The sequence below is a fragment of the Somniosus microcephalus genome, chromosome 8 (assembly GCF_052327205.1).
Source record: "Somniosus microcephalus isolate GS21.2 chromosome 8, FLI_Smic_1.0, whole genome shotgun sequence".
Lineage (NCBI taxonomy): Eukaryota > Metazoa > Chordata > Chondrichthyes > Squaliformes > Somniosidae > Somniosus > Somniosus microcephalus.
In genome coordinates, this window is record NC_140994.1 from 272,688,483 (window position 1) to 272,703,463 (window position 14,981).

At 48.8% G+C, this 14,981-nt stretch overlaps 1 protein-coding gene across 2 annotated transcripts in view; it reads right to left on the bottom strand.

Moving 5' to 3' along the window:
- The window catches only part of LOC147114407 (15-hydroxyprostaglandin dehydrogenase [NAD(+)]-like), a 131,424-nt gene that overhangs the window by 42,978 nt on the left and 73,465 nt on the right, over positions 1-14,981 (bottom strand). For both annotated transcript variants that reach the window (XM_085996083.1, XM_085996084.1), the window contains exon 6: positions 4,653-4,729. In XM_085996083.1, the coding sequence (XP_085852209.1) occupies positions 4,653-4,729 (77 nt within the window). The remainder of the gene's footprint in view (positions 1-4,652; positions 4,730-14,981) is intronic.

Sequence of the window (14,981 nt, forward strand, 5' to 3'; positions counted from 1 at the left end):
TTTGCTTGTTTGTTTTGGTGTTTCTGACATGTCTCACATTTGCCTATCATGTTCTCAATGTCCTTATTTATGCCAGGCCAATAAACAGTGTCTCTTGCTCTCCTTTTGCATTTTTCAATTCCAAGGTGTGCCTCATGAATCCTTTTGAGCATGTCTTGACGTAGAGCCTGTGGAATGACTATTCTGTTCTGTTTTAGTAATAGTCCACTTGTGACACTCAATTCTGACCTTATGTGAAAATATTTTGGACAGGAACCTTTTGGCCAACCATGATGAATGCTCTCTATTACTGTTTGTAATACTGTATCTTTTACTGTTTCTTCTGCTATTTGCTTTGATTTTGTGTCTGACACGGGCAGCGCAGCAGTGACCATACTCACATGAACATCCACGTCTTCTTCAGTAGAGCTCACATGACTCATTGTGGGTGCTCGGGATAGTGCATCTGCTAACACTATGTATTTGCCTGGTGTGTAGATCAGTTCAAAGTCATATCTTTGCAGCTTCATCATGAGTCGTTGAATCCTTGGAGACATCTCATTCATGTTCTTTTTTATGATGGCAACCAGTGGGCTGTGGTCTGTCTCAACTGTGAAGGTGGGAAGCCCATATATGTAGCCATGAAACTTTTCTAGTCCAACTACCAAGCCTAGACATTCCTTTTCAATCTGGGCGTATCGACACTCAGTATCAGTCATAGACCTGGAGGCATAGGCAACAGGCTTCCAATCTTCACCCTCTGCTTGTAGCAAGACCGCGCCTAGGCCATCTTTTGATGCATCCGTTGACACTTTGATTCTCTTTGTTGGGTCAAAGAAAGTGAGTACAGGTGTGGTTGTCAGCACTGTTTTAAGATTCATCCACTCTTGTTCATGTCTTTCTGTCCATGCGAACTCATTTGTTTTATATAGCAGGTCTCGCAGACAGGCTGTCTTGGCTGACAAGTTAGGAATGAACTTTCCAATGAAGTTTATCATCCCATGATGCATAGTACTCCTTTTTTGTCAGTGGGTCGGGGCATTTTGAGTATGGCGTTTACTTTTTCCATATCTGGCTCTATTCCTTTACCAGATAGATTATCTCCTAGGAAAGTGACTTCCTGGACGCCAAACTGACACTTGGCTTTGTTGACCTTCAGTCCATTCCGGTGTATGCTCTGTAGCACTTTAGTCAGTCTCTCATTGTGTTCTTTCAGTGTGGAGCCCCAGATGATGATGTCATCAACATAGACCCAAACTCCTTCCAAACCTTCAATTATGTGTTCCATCGCTCTATGAAAGATTTCAGATGCAGATATTATCCCGAAAGGCATTCTGAGGAAACAATACCTGCCAAATGGTGTGTTGAAGGTACAGTATTTGGTGTTCTCTTCATCCAGTTTTAGTTGCCAAAATCCTTGTGGGGCATCGAGCTTTGTGAAGTATCTGGCACCTGACATTTCACTGGTGATTTCTTCTCGCTTGGGAATCTGGTAGTGTTCACGTTTTATGTTTGCATTTAAGTCCTTTGGATCCATGCATATTCTTAGATCATTGTTCTTTTTCTTTACACATACCATGGAGTTAACCCAGTCTGTTGGCTCTTCGACTTTCCTGATGACTCCTAGTGTGGTTATTCTGTCCAGTTCATTCTTGAGCCGGTCATGCAGGGGTGCTGGAACTCTTCGTGGAGCATGTACCACTGGCTGAGCATCCTCCTTTAGCTGGATCTTGTAAGTGAATGGTAGAACTACAAATCCTTTGAACACATCCTGGAAATTATTTTCTACAGAATCCACTGAGTCATCTGGTCTGTTTATGGCACAGTTTATACGGTATACTCTCTTGACCAATTCTAAGTCTTCACAAGCTTTGTCACCCAGTAGTGAATCAAGTCCTTCAGCCACAACAGAAAACATGAGATGATGCACTTTGTCTTTGACTGTCACTTTAAGTCTGCATACACCTAAGCTATCTATTTTCTGTCCATTATAGTCCTTCAGTAGTACTGACTTTTTCTGTATTTTGGGCTTTTCTTTCATATTTTTAATGTCACTCATACTGATTAAGTTTGCTTTTGCCCCAGTGTCTAGTTTCAATGTAACTAATGCTCCATTTACCTGCAGTGGGATCATCCATTTGTCCTCTTTTACTGCATTAACTTTATGTTCAGCATTGTTAATTCCTGAGGGCTGCACATTTTCTATATCCTTTTTGATATTGTCACATGACACCATTCCTACAAAACATGTCTCACTTAAATCAGTGTCCTCAATCACATTAACTCGTTGCCCTTTCTTTGTTTTTACTTTTGAAAAGCATTGTTTGGCAAAGTGATTCTTTCCATTACACTTTGTGCACATTTTTTCAAACGCTGGGCATTGTCTTAACTGGTGTTTGTAACCACAGCGTTTACAATTAAAAATGTCATCCTCCGATTGCTTTTCATTTCTGTTCTGCCCACGTTTCTTCCCCTTGTAGGACACAGCACCGACAGCAGCATTATCACTCAGTACAATCGCATCATTATTGACTTCACTGAAAGTCTTCGCGTGCTTTTGAGCTAGCTCGCTGGCTTGGCATATTTTCACAGCAGTTTCCAATGTTAGTTCGGTTTCTCTCAACAGACGTTCCCTGACTTTTTTATCATGAATACCAAACACAATCTGGTCACGAATCATGGATGCTTTCAGCTCAGAGAAATTACATGTCTGTGCTTTCAGTTTCAGATCAGTCAAAAAGCTATCAAAAGTCTCATTTTGCTGCTGTGTCTGAGAACGGAAGATGTACCTCTCATAGGTTTCATTCTTTTTGGGAGAACAGTGTGTATCAAACTTCTTTATCACATCGTCTAATTTTTCTCTGTTCTCCTCTGGATTAAATACAAATGTATTAAATACCTCTATCACCTGTGGGCCTGCAACCGTGAGCAGCAACGCTATTTTCCTTGCGTCTGACTTCGTACCATACCCAATGGCAGCAATGTAGAGTTCGAATAGTTGTTTAAAAGTCTGCCAATTGTAGTCGACATTTCCTGTGAGTTTCAAACGCTCTGGTGGTTTCAAATTCTCCATGTCGCATTGCACAATATTCAGCAGATCTTACCAATCCTGGTACCATGTTATGTTCATTAATAACTAGTCATTTTTATTAAGAACAGCTAGCTTTTGCTAGACACTTTATTGAGCACATGTGGACTAGGTACAGTATCTGCAGAGGCCTCTATCTTGACTGCTGCCTTGTGGGTAGCCTAGTGTGTCCTGGGTAGCCCACTCTTATATACATACAGCACCACCTAGTGTACCATTCCAGAATGACAGGTTACTGATCATTACACTATCTACCCTATCTATGCCCCTCATAATTTTGTACACCTCAATCAGGTCCCCCCTCAGCCTTCTCTGCTCTAAGGAAAACAACCCGAGCCTGTCCAGTCTCTCTTCATAGCTGAAGCGCTCCAGCCCAGGTAACATCCTGGCGAATCTCCTCTGCACCCTCTCCAATGCAATCACATCCTTCCTATAGTGTGGCGACCAGAACTGCACACAGTATTCCAGCTGTGGCCTAACTAGCATTTTGTACAATTCCCTCATAACCTTCCTGCTCTTATATTCTATGCCTTGGCTAATGAAGGCAAGTATCCTATATGCCTTTTTAACCACCTTATCTACCTGTCCTGCTGCCTTCAGGGATCTATGTACATGCACACCAAGGTCCCTCTGATCCTCTCAGTGATCAGGAGCAGAATCTATCAGAGATCCAGTGAGTTCAGGCCAGAATCTGTCGGAGACCCAGTGAGCTTGGCTCGGAATCTGTCGGGGATCCAGTGAGCTCGGCCCGGAATCTGTCGGGGATCCAGTGAGCTTGCCCAAAATCTATGAGAGATCCAGTGAGTTCAGCCTGGAATCTATGAGAGATCTAGTGAGCTCAGCCTGGAATCTATCAGGGATCCAGTGAGCTCACCCAAAATCTATGAGAGATCCAGTGAGGTCAGCCCAGAATCTATGAGAGATCCAGTGAGTTCAGCCTGGAATCTATGAGAGATCCAGTGATCTTGGCCCAGAATCTATCAGAGATCCAGTGAGTTTGCCCAAAATCTATGAGAGATCCAGTGAGTTCAGCCTGGAATCTATGAGAGATCCAGTGAGCTCAGCCTGGAATCTATCAGAGATCCAGTGAGCTCACCCAAAATCTATGAAAGATCCAGTGATTTCAGCCCAAAATCTATGAGAGATCCAGTGAGTTCAGCCTGGAATCTATGAGAGATCCAGTGAGCTTGGCCCGGAATCTATCAGAGATCCAGTGAGTTTGCCCAAAATCTATGAGAGATCCAGTGAGTTCAGCCTGGAATCTATGAGAGATCCAGTGAGCTCGGCCCGGAATCTATCGGAGATCCAGTGAGTTCGGCCCGGAATCCATCAGAGATCCAGTGAGTTTGGCCTGGAATCCATCGGAGATCCAGTGAGCTCAGCTCGGAATCCATCGGAGATCCAGTGATAGGGGCCCGGAATCTATGCGAGATACAGCGATCGGGGCCCGGAATCTATGAGTGATCCAGTGATCGGGGCCCAGAGTCTATGAGTGATCCAGTGATCAGGGCCCGGAATCTAGGAGAGATCCAATGAGGGAGATCAGGTGACCGAGGCACTCACTACAAATGCAGGATAAACTCACAGCCATGGCCCTGGAGAATCCAACCACTCCATGCTTTGATGCTGAATACACCGGTGCGAATATTGTAGGGTAGATTCCTGCAGTGGTTTGAAAAGAGAGATAAAGAACAAACAGAATTAATAACACAGGGCAGTGTACTTGGTCCTGGGTCTTAACTAATGGATATAACCACCCGCAGTGTGCTTGGGTCAAGGGTCAAGCTCCACAGAGAGCTGGGAGGGGCGGTCACTCACAAAAACTCACCGGGGACTGACAGTTCAGATAATATTAGAGATCGAGGTGCTTATTCTCCTTTCTCCGGGTGATGGGGAATTCCAGACAGGGAATGTGACGGAGACTCAGGTTCACAGGCTCGAAGCTCTGAGATGCAGAAACACTCTGAACAGCCAATGGGTTGGACCGATGTGGGAGAGGGATAATAAATCCTCCCGCCTGAAGATCAGTTCAGCTCACTGCCCGCTGTAATCAGGCTGTTCTTCACCGATCTGTGAGCGGGCGGATAGTTCAAGGTTCCGGCAGCAGACAGATGCCACTTGTGCCCCGGTTTCCGCTTTTTATTGCATTGCCACTCGGATTCCCAGCAGCTGTTTTGGCCCCGGTGGAATCGCCTTGTCTGAGGGGCCGTGAACAGGAGGAGGATCAATAAAGGGGTGCGAGGCTGGTCGGGATGGGCGAGAGCAGCGTGGTGCCCACCTGCTGGTACCTGGCACCCCCACACACAGGTGAACACACCTTGCTTTGGCCGCTGGTCAGTGTGGATGCCGAGTGTCGGTCCAATTTCCTAATACGAGGGACTGCCTGGCACTGGACAGCACCTCGGAGTCACCCAATCACAGCGTGTCACAGAATAAAAGCAGATTGTAAGAGATTCTACAAGTATATAAAAAGGAAGAGAGTAGCAAATGTAAACGTTGCTACCTTAGAGGCTGAGACAGGAGAAATTATTATGGGGAATAAGGAAATGGCAGAAACGTTAAACAAATATTTTGTATCTGTCTTCACAGTAGAAGACACAAAAAGCATACTGTGGCGGTACCACCGGTTGTCCCTTACATTGAGATACATAATTCCCTTTAACTTACCTTTAAATGTATCTGTTACTGCACTCAGGCTTCATTCCTGTACTCTGCGTGATGACGTCATGACATCAGAGCTTGGAACCTTCTGGCAGTTGAGTTCGGAACTGTTAAGTATGTGTATTGTATTGAACAATTAACACAAAGACTTAAACGTATAACTCAAACAGGTCTTTACTGGTTGGAGGTAGGGACTATACGTAGGTCTTTACTTCATGCCCACAGGCGGGAACTGAGGGGAGATCAGTACCCACAGTACTATTTATACCCCTATGGCCAGGAGTGGTACTGCGTATCACTACGCCCTACAAGTAGTGCAGTCCTGTCCATAGGTTCAAAGTAGCACACATATTACATACACAACATTCCTCCCTTCCTAGCTTTACAGTCATCTCCCCATTTAACATAACGTAATAACATATATACATATATAACTTCAGGTTTACATAACAGAATAACATAGATACATAGATAACTTCATGTCAAAACAGATCACAGATTCAGTCTCTGCGGAAAACAGTTCACAGATTCAATCTCTGTGGTGTAGTCGGTTCACGTTGCTGGAGTGACTCATTCAATAGTCCTTCCATGGATTTAACAGTTTGAACTTCCGAACTGAATTGGCTCCGTTCGGAGGGACCACGTGTGTGATCTGGTAGAGGTAATAATGGTTCAGATGGGTCATCTTCTGTTTCGACTTTTCCTTTTCTGCTTCTTGGAGACTCTCTGGGCTCCACTGTCAGCTGCCAGCTGCATGCGCAGTTCCTCCTTCTCTTCCTCCTTTTTCCGTAGTAGAGCCACCTTCTCCCGATGTTCCGTAGACTTTCGGTGCTCCTCCATGATTTCTGTATGGTGGGAGTCGAAGTTACAAGTTGGGCAGGACAGGATATAGTAATATTCGGTGTTGTCCTGATCTAGGCCAGCGAGAGGGTCTTCTATTTCCTCCATACCCAGCTGGGCGTTAGCCAGCTTTTGTTCCAAGTCCAGACATCTTTCCTGAAGAGACTTCTTCATGCGTACCTCTTCATCCAGCTTTTTCTGGGCTTTCAGCAAGTCGTTTACTAATGACCTCATTTGAGATTTTACTACTTCAACTTCTTTTGGAGATTGATTGATCGGACTATTCAATCCCTCTACCGGAGCAGCTGTTTCAGCGGTCTGTTGTTCTACGTTGACGTGAGTCAGCGTACTTTTGGCATCCAAGGGCTGCTCTGTTGCAGTCATCTCAGTCTGTGTTGCCACCTCAGCTCTTCCAATAACCTTTGAGAGCTCCGAACCCTTCGTTTGAATATTGAAGTTCGTGTTCAAGTTTTTCCCATTTCAGAGTCCTGTCCTTCAGCATATGCAGGAGTTGGCTGACCGTTAACTCCTCTGACATCAGACGTTTTGTGTGCTCCTGCTCCATTTTCTCCATCAGCTGCTTCTGTTGTCTTTCCAGATTCTCCAACTCTATATCAAAGAACTCTTTCGTTGCATTCAACTCTTGCTCAAAACGGCGAAGCATTTGTTCTAATTGCTGTTGTAGTTTGAAATGGAGTTGAGTTCGAGCCCGGTGTCCCTCAGAAATGGGCACATCAGTAGACTTGCCAGACTCAGAATCCACAGTTAAACTATGTTGTTGTTGCTCAGTGGAATTCTGTGCTGAAACTTTGTCTTTTGCACCTGAGTTGGGCTTACCATCATCCGTTCCAGAGTCTGGGCCGACTATCTTCACCGAGTTCTCACTCGTTATTGTTTGTAGGAAATGCCAGTCCATATTCATTTTCCTAATCCACTCCCGTCCTAGTAGTGGAGAACCTCCTTCAGATATCACATATAAGTCCATTATTTGACTGTCTTCGCCCTTGTGGACCACTGCAACCTCTATTTTCCCGATGGGGTACACTCTTTGCCCCGTGTATGTTTTCAATATAATCCCCGTATCCTGTAGGGGAATATGTTGGAATAACTTTCCGTAATCTTTCTTATTTATGACCGTCAATGCCGATCCAGTGTCCAATTCCAGTTTTATTTGGACTCCTTCTATCTGAAGAGTGACCCAAATTGTCTGGAGGTCTGCACCCTTACCAGCGTTGAGTACTCTTAAGCTAGCCAGTTCATTACAGCTTAAGCTAGCCAGTTCATTACTGCTAGCGTCTGAATCGGACTCCTGTTCGGTCACCTTGTGTACCTTTGCGTATTTTCCTTGCGGTGACTTCTTGTTGCTGGTCTTCTTCCCTGACCTGCATACTCTAGCTATATGTCCAAGCCTACCACAAGTTCTACATTCTTGGCTTTTAAACCAACACTGGTTCTGATCATGCGTTGTCTTTCCACAACGATAACATTTGCCAGAACTCACACCCAATTTGTGTGCACTGAGCTCCGGTGACCGTAGCTGCATTACTGCCGTGCCTCTCGCTGCGGCTTCGTGTGCTGCTGCCATAGTGACCACCTTCTGAAGCGTCAGCTCATTCTCCTCGAGCAGTCGCTTTTGTGTATCCTGTTTAAATAAACCACACACAAATTTGTCTCGTAGTGCATCTGTCAGTCCCGTTCCAAACTGGCAATATTTCGCTAATTTACGCAATTCCAGCAAATATTCAGCATTGCTTTCATGCTGTAGCTGCCTTCTGTCGTAAAATTTAAATCGTTCCGCTAGCATCAGCGGCGTGGGGTTTAGATGATCTTTCAGGACAGTAACAATCTCATCGAACGTCTTATCCGCCGGTTCATCTGGTGATAACAGGTGTTTCAATTGCCCGTATGTCTTCGCACCCATTAAATTTAATAATGTTAGAGCTTTATCTTGGTCACAAATTTTATTGGCCTTACAATAATTTTTTACTCTTTCAACATATATGGCCCAATCTTCGAGGTCACTATCAAAGGTACTAATATTCCCGTGTTTAGGCATTGTAGATTTGCAATTTCTCAGATTTTATTTTGTTTACTTGTTATCAAAGATGGCGGCTTCCCGCTCTTGCCGTCGTCCTCCGCCCACAAAATGGTGGTTTTCCCGCGCTTGGCGGTCTTCACCCGTCCCCCGACGCCGTCTCCCTTCAGCCCCCGAGTGCGGCCCTTATCTTCGCCACGATCGATAGCCCGCGCTGTGCACCGCGGCTCTCGCACCTTGAGCTTCTGCAGCCGCCGCGCCTTTCAGTCCGAGTGCGGCCCTTATCTTTGGTCCCGATCGCTGGCCCGCGCTGCGCCTCGCACTTGAAGCGGCTCCCGGCCTCTGGCTCACCCGCTCGCGCGGCTCTTGCTCGCTCCCTCCCGGGCTCTGGCTTACCCGCTCGCGCGTTTCACCGCGGCTCTTATCAGGGATTGCGATCGCCCTTATCTTCTCCAACTTCCCCAGCCCTGTCTTTGCAGCCAACGCTGCACGGCTTACCCCACCACCTAGGTTGAACAAGGAAACTGCAGAAAGACTTCTGTCAGTCGCTGGAAGCTGTCAGGATGGCTGCTGCACTCCAGTGCTCAGTCGCTGATGGAGGCTTCAGAGTCCTAAAGCCTGTCGCTTCTAGTGGGGTGGTGATGTTTGAAACCTCTCTTCAACTGCCGCAGGGTAAGAACCTGACTCGTCGCCAGTGTTAAGTATGTGTATTGTATTGAACAATTAACACAAAGACTTAAACGTATAACTCAAACAGGTCTTTACTGGTTGGAGGTAGGGACTATACGTAGGTCTTTACTTCATGCCCACAGGCGGGAACTGAGGGGAGATCAGTACCCACAGTACTATTTATACCCCTATGGCCAGGAGTGGTACTGCGTATCACTACGCCCTACAAGTAGTGCAGTCCTGTCCATAGGTTCAAAGTAGCACACATATTACATACACAACAGGAACCTGCTAGCAGTTGAGTTTGGAAACTTCTAGTTAGTCCTCGTGGCGTCCCCGCTGGGGAAAGACCTACACCACGGTGCTCCTACAGTCAGCCATCTTACCTGCTACCTTACCTGTAAAGTCTGTGGTTTGTGCAGTTAATAAATACACAGACTTCAGAAGTAACAAACAAAACAGGTCTTTACTATTCGAAGGTCCGGGCGAATCTGCCCCAGAAATCCTGCTACAACACTTATATACTGGTGTGGTCACTATCGGTATTACAGTATACAGAAGCCAAACAAATAGTGCCACACCTAAAGTAGTTCCCTTAAAGGTGAACGGTTACATTCAATAGTTCCCTTAAAGGTAGACGGGTACATACACTACATTACCTGTTGTATTTAACCTGTTCCTGTAAATAAACAACTTATTTATAGTTCATCGAAGTCGAACTCGATTATTTAGTGGCGATGCACACGAATTGCGACATTGGTGACCCAACGACGTAAGTATGGGAGCTCATCAATTCCAACACTACAATTGGTGAACTCGTATCCGTGAACGATTTTCATGGTAGCAACACGCGCCTGAACCTCATCTTCACACAAGACGACCGACGCACAATCGACGAACAACCATGGAACAGCAACCGCCTAACACCGATTCCTCCAAAGGCGACCCCGTCTTTGCGGACGTATTCGCAAGGTAAGCGCAGTCTGGAGCAGATCCCGTTTGACACGGACAAAACTCAACCGGACCCCGTTTTTTTGTGAGCAATTTTCACAAAAGAAGCATGCCATGGAAGCACCAGCCATTTTGCTGTCGCTACCGCAATCCAGGGAGCCACAGTCTCCCTCGTGCTTTATAAAGGTAGAAACCCCGTTCGGCGAGAACATCGATGCGGCGCCGACCACGCACTTGCTTACGGTCCCCGTACTCGTCTTTCCTACCGCCACACGGATTGTCCGCCTCTACGTCCAAAGCAACAGCAAGTATACATCTCTCCAAGCGCGGGGTACAGCATGTTCAGGCCCACAAAATTGGAGCGCGCCCTGCGGGGATGCCACGAGGACTCACCCCCACGAAACGCGAGGACACACTCCTCGCGCACAAGGACCCATCCCTTGCGAACCATGAGGACCTATCCCTCGTGAAAAACGAAGACTCCTTCCCCGCCGACGACGCACCAGCCCGTCATCCTGCTGGTTGTGTTACCTACTACAAGTTTCGGCGCGAACGAAAAGCGTTGCCGCCCTCATGGCTGGTTTCTCCTAAATCTACAATAACTACAAGTATTGCCGCCCTCCAGGCAGAGTTTACCCCTCCCGAAAGCAACAACAACCTGGACCGTTGCCGCCCTTTCTCCAGTTTTCCCTTTAACAAATGCAAACGTCTACTGAAGCTGCACACATAGAGGACGGGTCCAACGGACATCCTGCGGCCGCGATCAGCCACGTGAAAGTTGCTGGCCTCACCGATCACTGATCAACGCAGCAACTCTTCACCCTCTGTTGTGTTAACGTCGTAGCATTATGGCACACACCGTTCCACGTGTTCCAGCCTCCTGAAGGTTTCGCTCACCTGTCGGCGAGTTCACCGACCTCGCCTGTCAAGTCCTTCTGGATCGCTCGTTTGGCGTTCCTGCAGATTTCGTCAGAACAAGGACTTGTTCCACCATCAACAGAGTCATCGCCCGCGTCCGCCCAACCTGCCCGTCACTCTGACAAGGCCTGCTGTTTCGCACGTCTCCACGGTCCTTCGCCTGACGGATACACTTTATTCGCCACAACGCGCGTAAGGATCCGCTCACGAGCAGCATCTTCAGACCTCGCCTACCAAGTCGAGACAGCACGACCGCCGTGACCACCAGCTCGTCAGACCATTTCATCCTTGGACTTTCGTTAAAGCGAATTCTGGGGGGGCCTATGTGGCGATACCACCGGTTGTCCCTTACATTGAGATACATAATTCCCTTTAGCTTACCTTTAAATGTATCTGTTACTGCACTCAGGCTTCATTCCTGTACTCTGCGTGACGATGTCATGACGTCAGAGCTTGGAACCTTCTGGCAGTAGAGCTCGGAACCTGCTGGCAGTTGAGCTCGGAACCTGCTAGCAGTTGAGTTTGGAAACTTCTAGTTAGTCCTCGTGGCGTCCCCGCTGGGGAAAGACCTACACCACGGTGCTCCTACAGTCAGCCATCTTACCTGCTACCTTACCTGTTGTATTTAACCTGTTCCTGTAAATAAACAACTTAGTTATAGTTCGTCGAAGTTGAACTCGATTATTTAGTGGCGTTAGCTCAATGATGTCAGCTCAGTGCATAATGTAAGGGCTATTCTACCATGGGGGGGCATGTGATGTCAGCTCAGTGCAGCATGTTTCTTCACTTCCCGTCCTTTCTCTTGCAGGCCAAGCTGGCCAGGAACCGCAGGGAGCAGCTTCGTACCGGGGGAGGCTGGCCTCACCTGCAGACCCTCACAGACCTCGAGGAGCGAGTCCACCAGATTGTTGCAAGCCGGATGAGTGGTCCCGTCACCACTGGAGCTGCCGACCCCATTGTGCACAGCGATGGTAAGGTCATCACCTTTTTGAACTCTCTCCTTCCACTTGTTCCCCCCACCAGCATGCTTTTTCACTCTGGACCCAAGTCAGAGCATTGCAGCACTCATGCATCCCTTGCTGCCACCCTGTCCTTTCGCTAAAGCCACTCTTCAGCCTCCCTGCTTTCAGATGCTGCATCACCAGCTCGGGAGCCGGGCCCTCAAGCTGCCACTGCCACTGACTCTGGAGGCGATGAGCAGGAGGAAGCCGGACCATCCCTACCACCCTCAGGTGAGCCAGCCCATCTGCAGACTGGGGAGACTACTTCCCTGGAGGGGAGCGGGAGGGAATGCTCTGAGGAGGAACCAGCTCCAGGAACCAGCAGCCTGCAGCAACGCAAGGGGGGTAGGGAAGCTCAGGGGCCGTCTCCCCGGAGGGCAAGTCAGGCCGCCAGTGCTGCTGCACAGAGCGCAGAAGAGGTGCGTGCCCTCGCAGGAATGAGCGCCCAGGCTGGGCTGAGGCCCACTGGGCTCATGGCTGCAGTGGCAAGAATGCCTGAATCCATCGAGACACTGGCAAGGAGTGTCCAAGACTTCGGCTCAGCACAGACAAGGAGTGTGCAGGATTTCGGGACAGCACTGGCAAGGAGTGCGCAGGGCTTCGGGGCAGCACTGGAAAGGATTCACACACAGATCACACACAGAATCCCCACAGTGCAGATAGAGGCCATTTCGGCCCATCGAGCCTACACCGACACATATCCCACCCGATCCCCGTAACCCCAACACATATCCCACCCTATCCCTGTAACCCCACCTATTTAATCCCCCTAACACTAAGGGTCAATTTATCATAGCCAATCAACCTAACCCGCACATCTTTGGACTGTGGGAGGAAACCGGAGCACCCGGAGAAAACCCACGCAAACACGGGGAGAATGTGCAAACTCCACACAGACAGTCGCCCGAGGCTGGATTCGAACCCGGGTCTCTGGCGCTGTGAAGCAACAGTGCTAACCACTATGCTTCACCGAAGCACTGGCACCTGCCATGCAAGTGCTGAGTGCTGCCACGCAGTCACTCGCTGGTCTCATGCAGACGCAGATTGAGGCCACGCGACCACTGACTGCTGCCACCCTTGCTGGATCGGGCAGGATTACCCGGGGCCCTTGCAGCACCACAGCAGGCCAGCAATCTGTGGACCAGCCAATTGCTGCGCATGCTGCGGTGCTGCCCCGTCAGAGTGCCAGTGTGTCGGCCGACCAGGGAGCTGCTGTCCGCTCTCAGGATCACAGCATTCCTGATGCCACCACTGGCACGTCTCCACTGCAGCTGGTCCTTCTCCTCCTCCTCCTCCTCTGCTGGTGCTTCAATGTCTGGTGGCATTGGCTGGGTCCTGAGGATTGCCAGGTTATGCAGCATGCAACATACAACCACGAAGTGGGAGACTCGCTCAGGTGAGTACTGAAGGGCTCCTCCGGAATGGCCCAGACAGCGGTACCGCTGCTTCAGCACACCGATTGTGTGCTCCACAATGTTCCTCGTTGCCTGATGGCTCGCATTGTAGCGTTCTTCAGCAGGGGTGCTGAGCGAACGGAGCGGGGTCATCAGCCACGGGCACAGAGGATAGCCCTTGTCCCCAAGAAGCCAGCCTCCTGGGTGAGCCGGGGCCTCGAAAAGGTCTGCAACAGAAGTCTGGCGTAGGATGAAGGCGTCGTGGCTGCTGCCAGGGAACTGGGCATTCACTGCGAGGATCAGCTGTCGGTGGTCACAGACCAGCTGGACATTCAAGGAATGGAACCCCTTGCGGTTGCGGAACTCCTCCGCATTCAATACAGGCGCACGCAAAGCCACGTGCGTGCAGTCAATGGCACCCTGCACCATGGGGAAGTCCGCTATTGCTGCGAAGCCCTCTGCGCGCTCCCGCTACTTGTCCGGGGTCATTGGGAAGGAGATGTACTGCCGCCTCCTTTTAAACAGGGCATCAGTCACTTGACGGATGCAGCAATGCATCGTGAACTGCGAGATGTTGGCTATGTCCCTAGTTGCGGCCAGAAAGGAGCCGCTTGTGTAGAAGTTTATGGCAACAGTCATCTTCACAGCCACTAACGGGTGGCGCAAACAACCGAATTTCTACCCCAGTGAGTCTACCCCGGGTACAGTCAGTGAGTCTATCCCGGGTACAGTCAGTGAGTCTACCCCGGGTACAGTCAGTCTACCCCGGGTAAAGTCAGTATACCCCAGGTACAGTCAGTGTACGCCAGGTATAATCAGTATTCCCAGGTACAGTCAGTGAGTCTACCCTGGGTACAGTCAGTATACACCAGGTATAATCAGTATTCCCGGGTACAGTCAGTGAGTCTACCCTGGGTACAGTCAGTCAATCTATCAAGGGTACAGTCAGTGAGTCTACCCCGTGTACTGTCAGTTTATCCCAGGTACAGTTGGTGATTCTACCCTGGGTACAGTAAGACAGTCTATCCCGGGTACAGTTAGTGAATCTACCCCAGGTACAGTCAATATACCCCGGGTACAATCAGTATACCCTGGGTACAGTCAGTGAGTCAATCCTGGGTACAGTCAGTGAGTCTACCCCGGGTACAGCCAGTGAGTCTACCCCGGGAACAGTCAGTGAGTCTATCCCGGGTACAGTCAGTACACCCCAGCTGGAGTCAGTCTACCCTGGGTACAGTCAGTATAACCCAGGTACAGTCAGTGAGTCTACCCCGGGTACAGTAAGTATACCCCGGGTACAGTCAGTATAACCCGGGTACAGTCAGTATAACCCGGGTACTGTCAGTATACCCCAGGTACAGTCAGTATACCCCAGGTACAGTCAGAAAAACCCGGGTACAGTCAGTGAGTCTACATAGAAACATAGAAATATAGAACATAGGAGC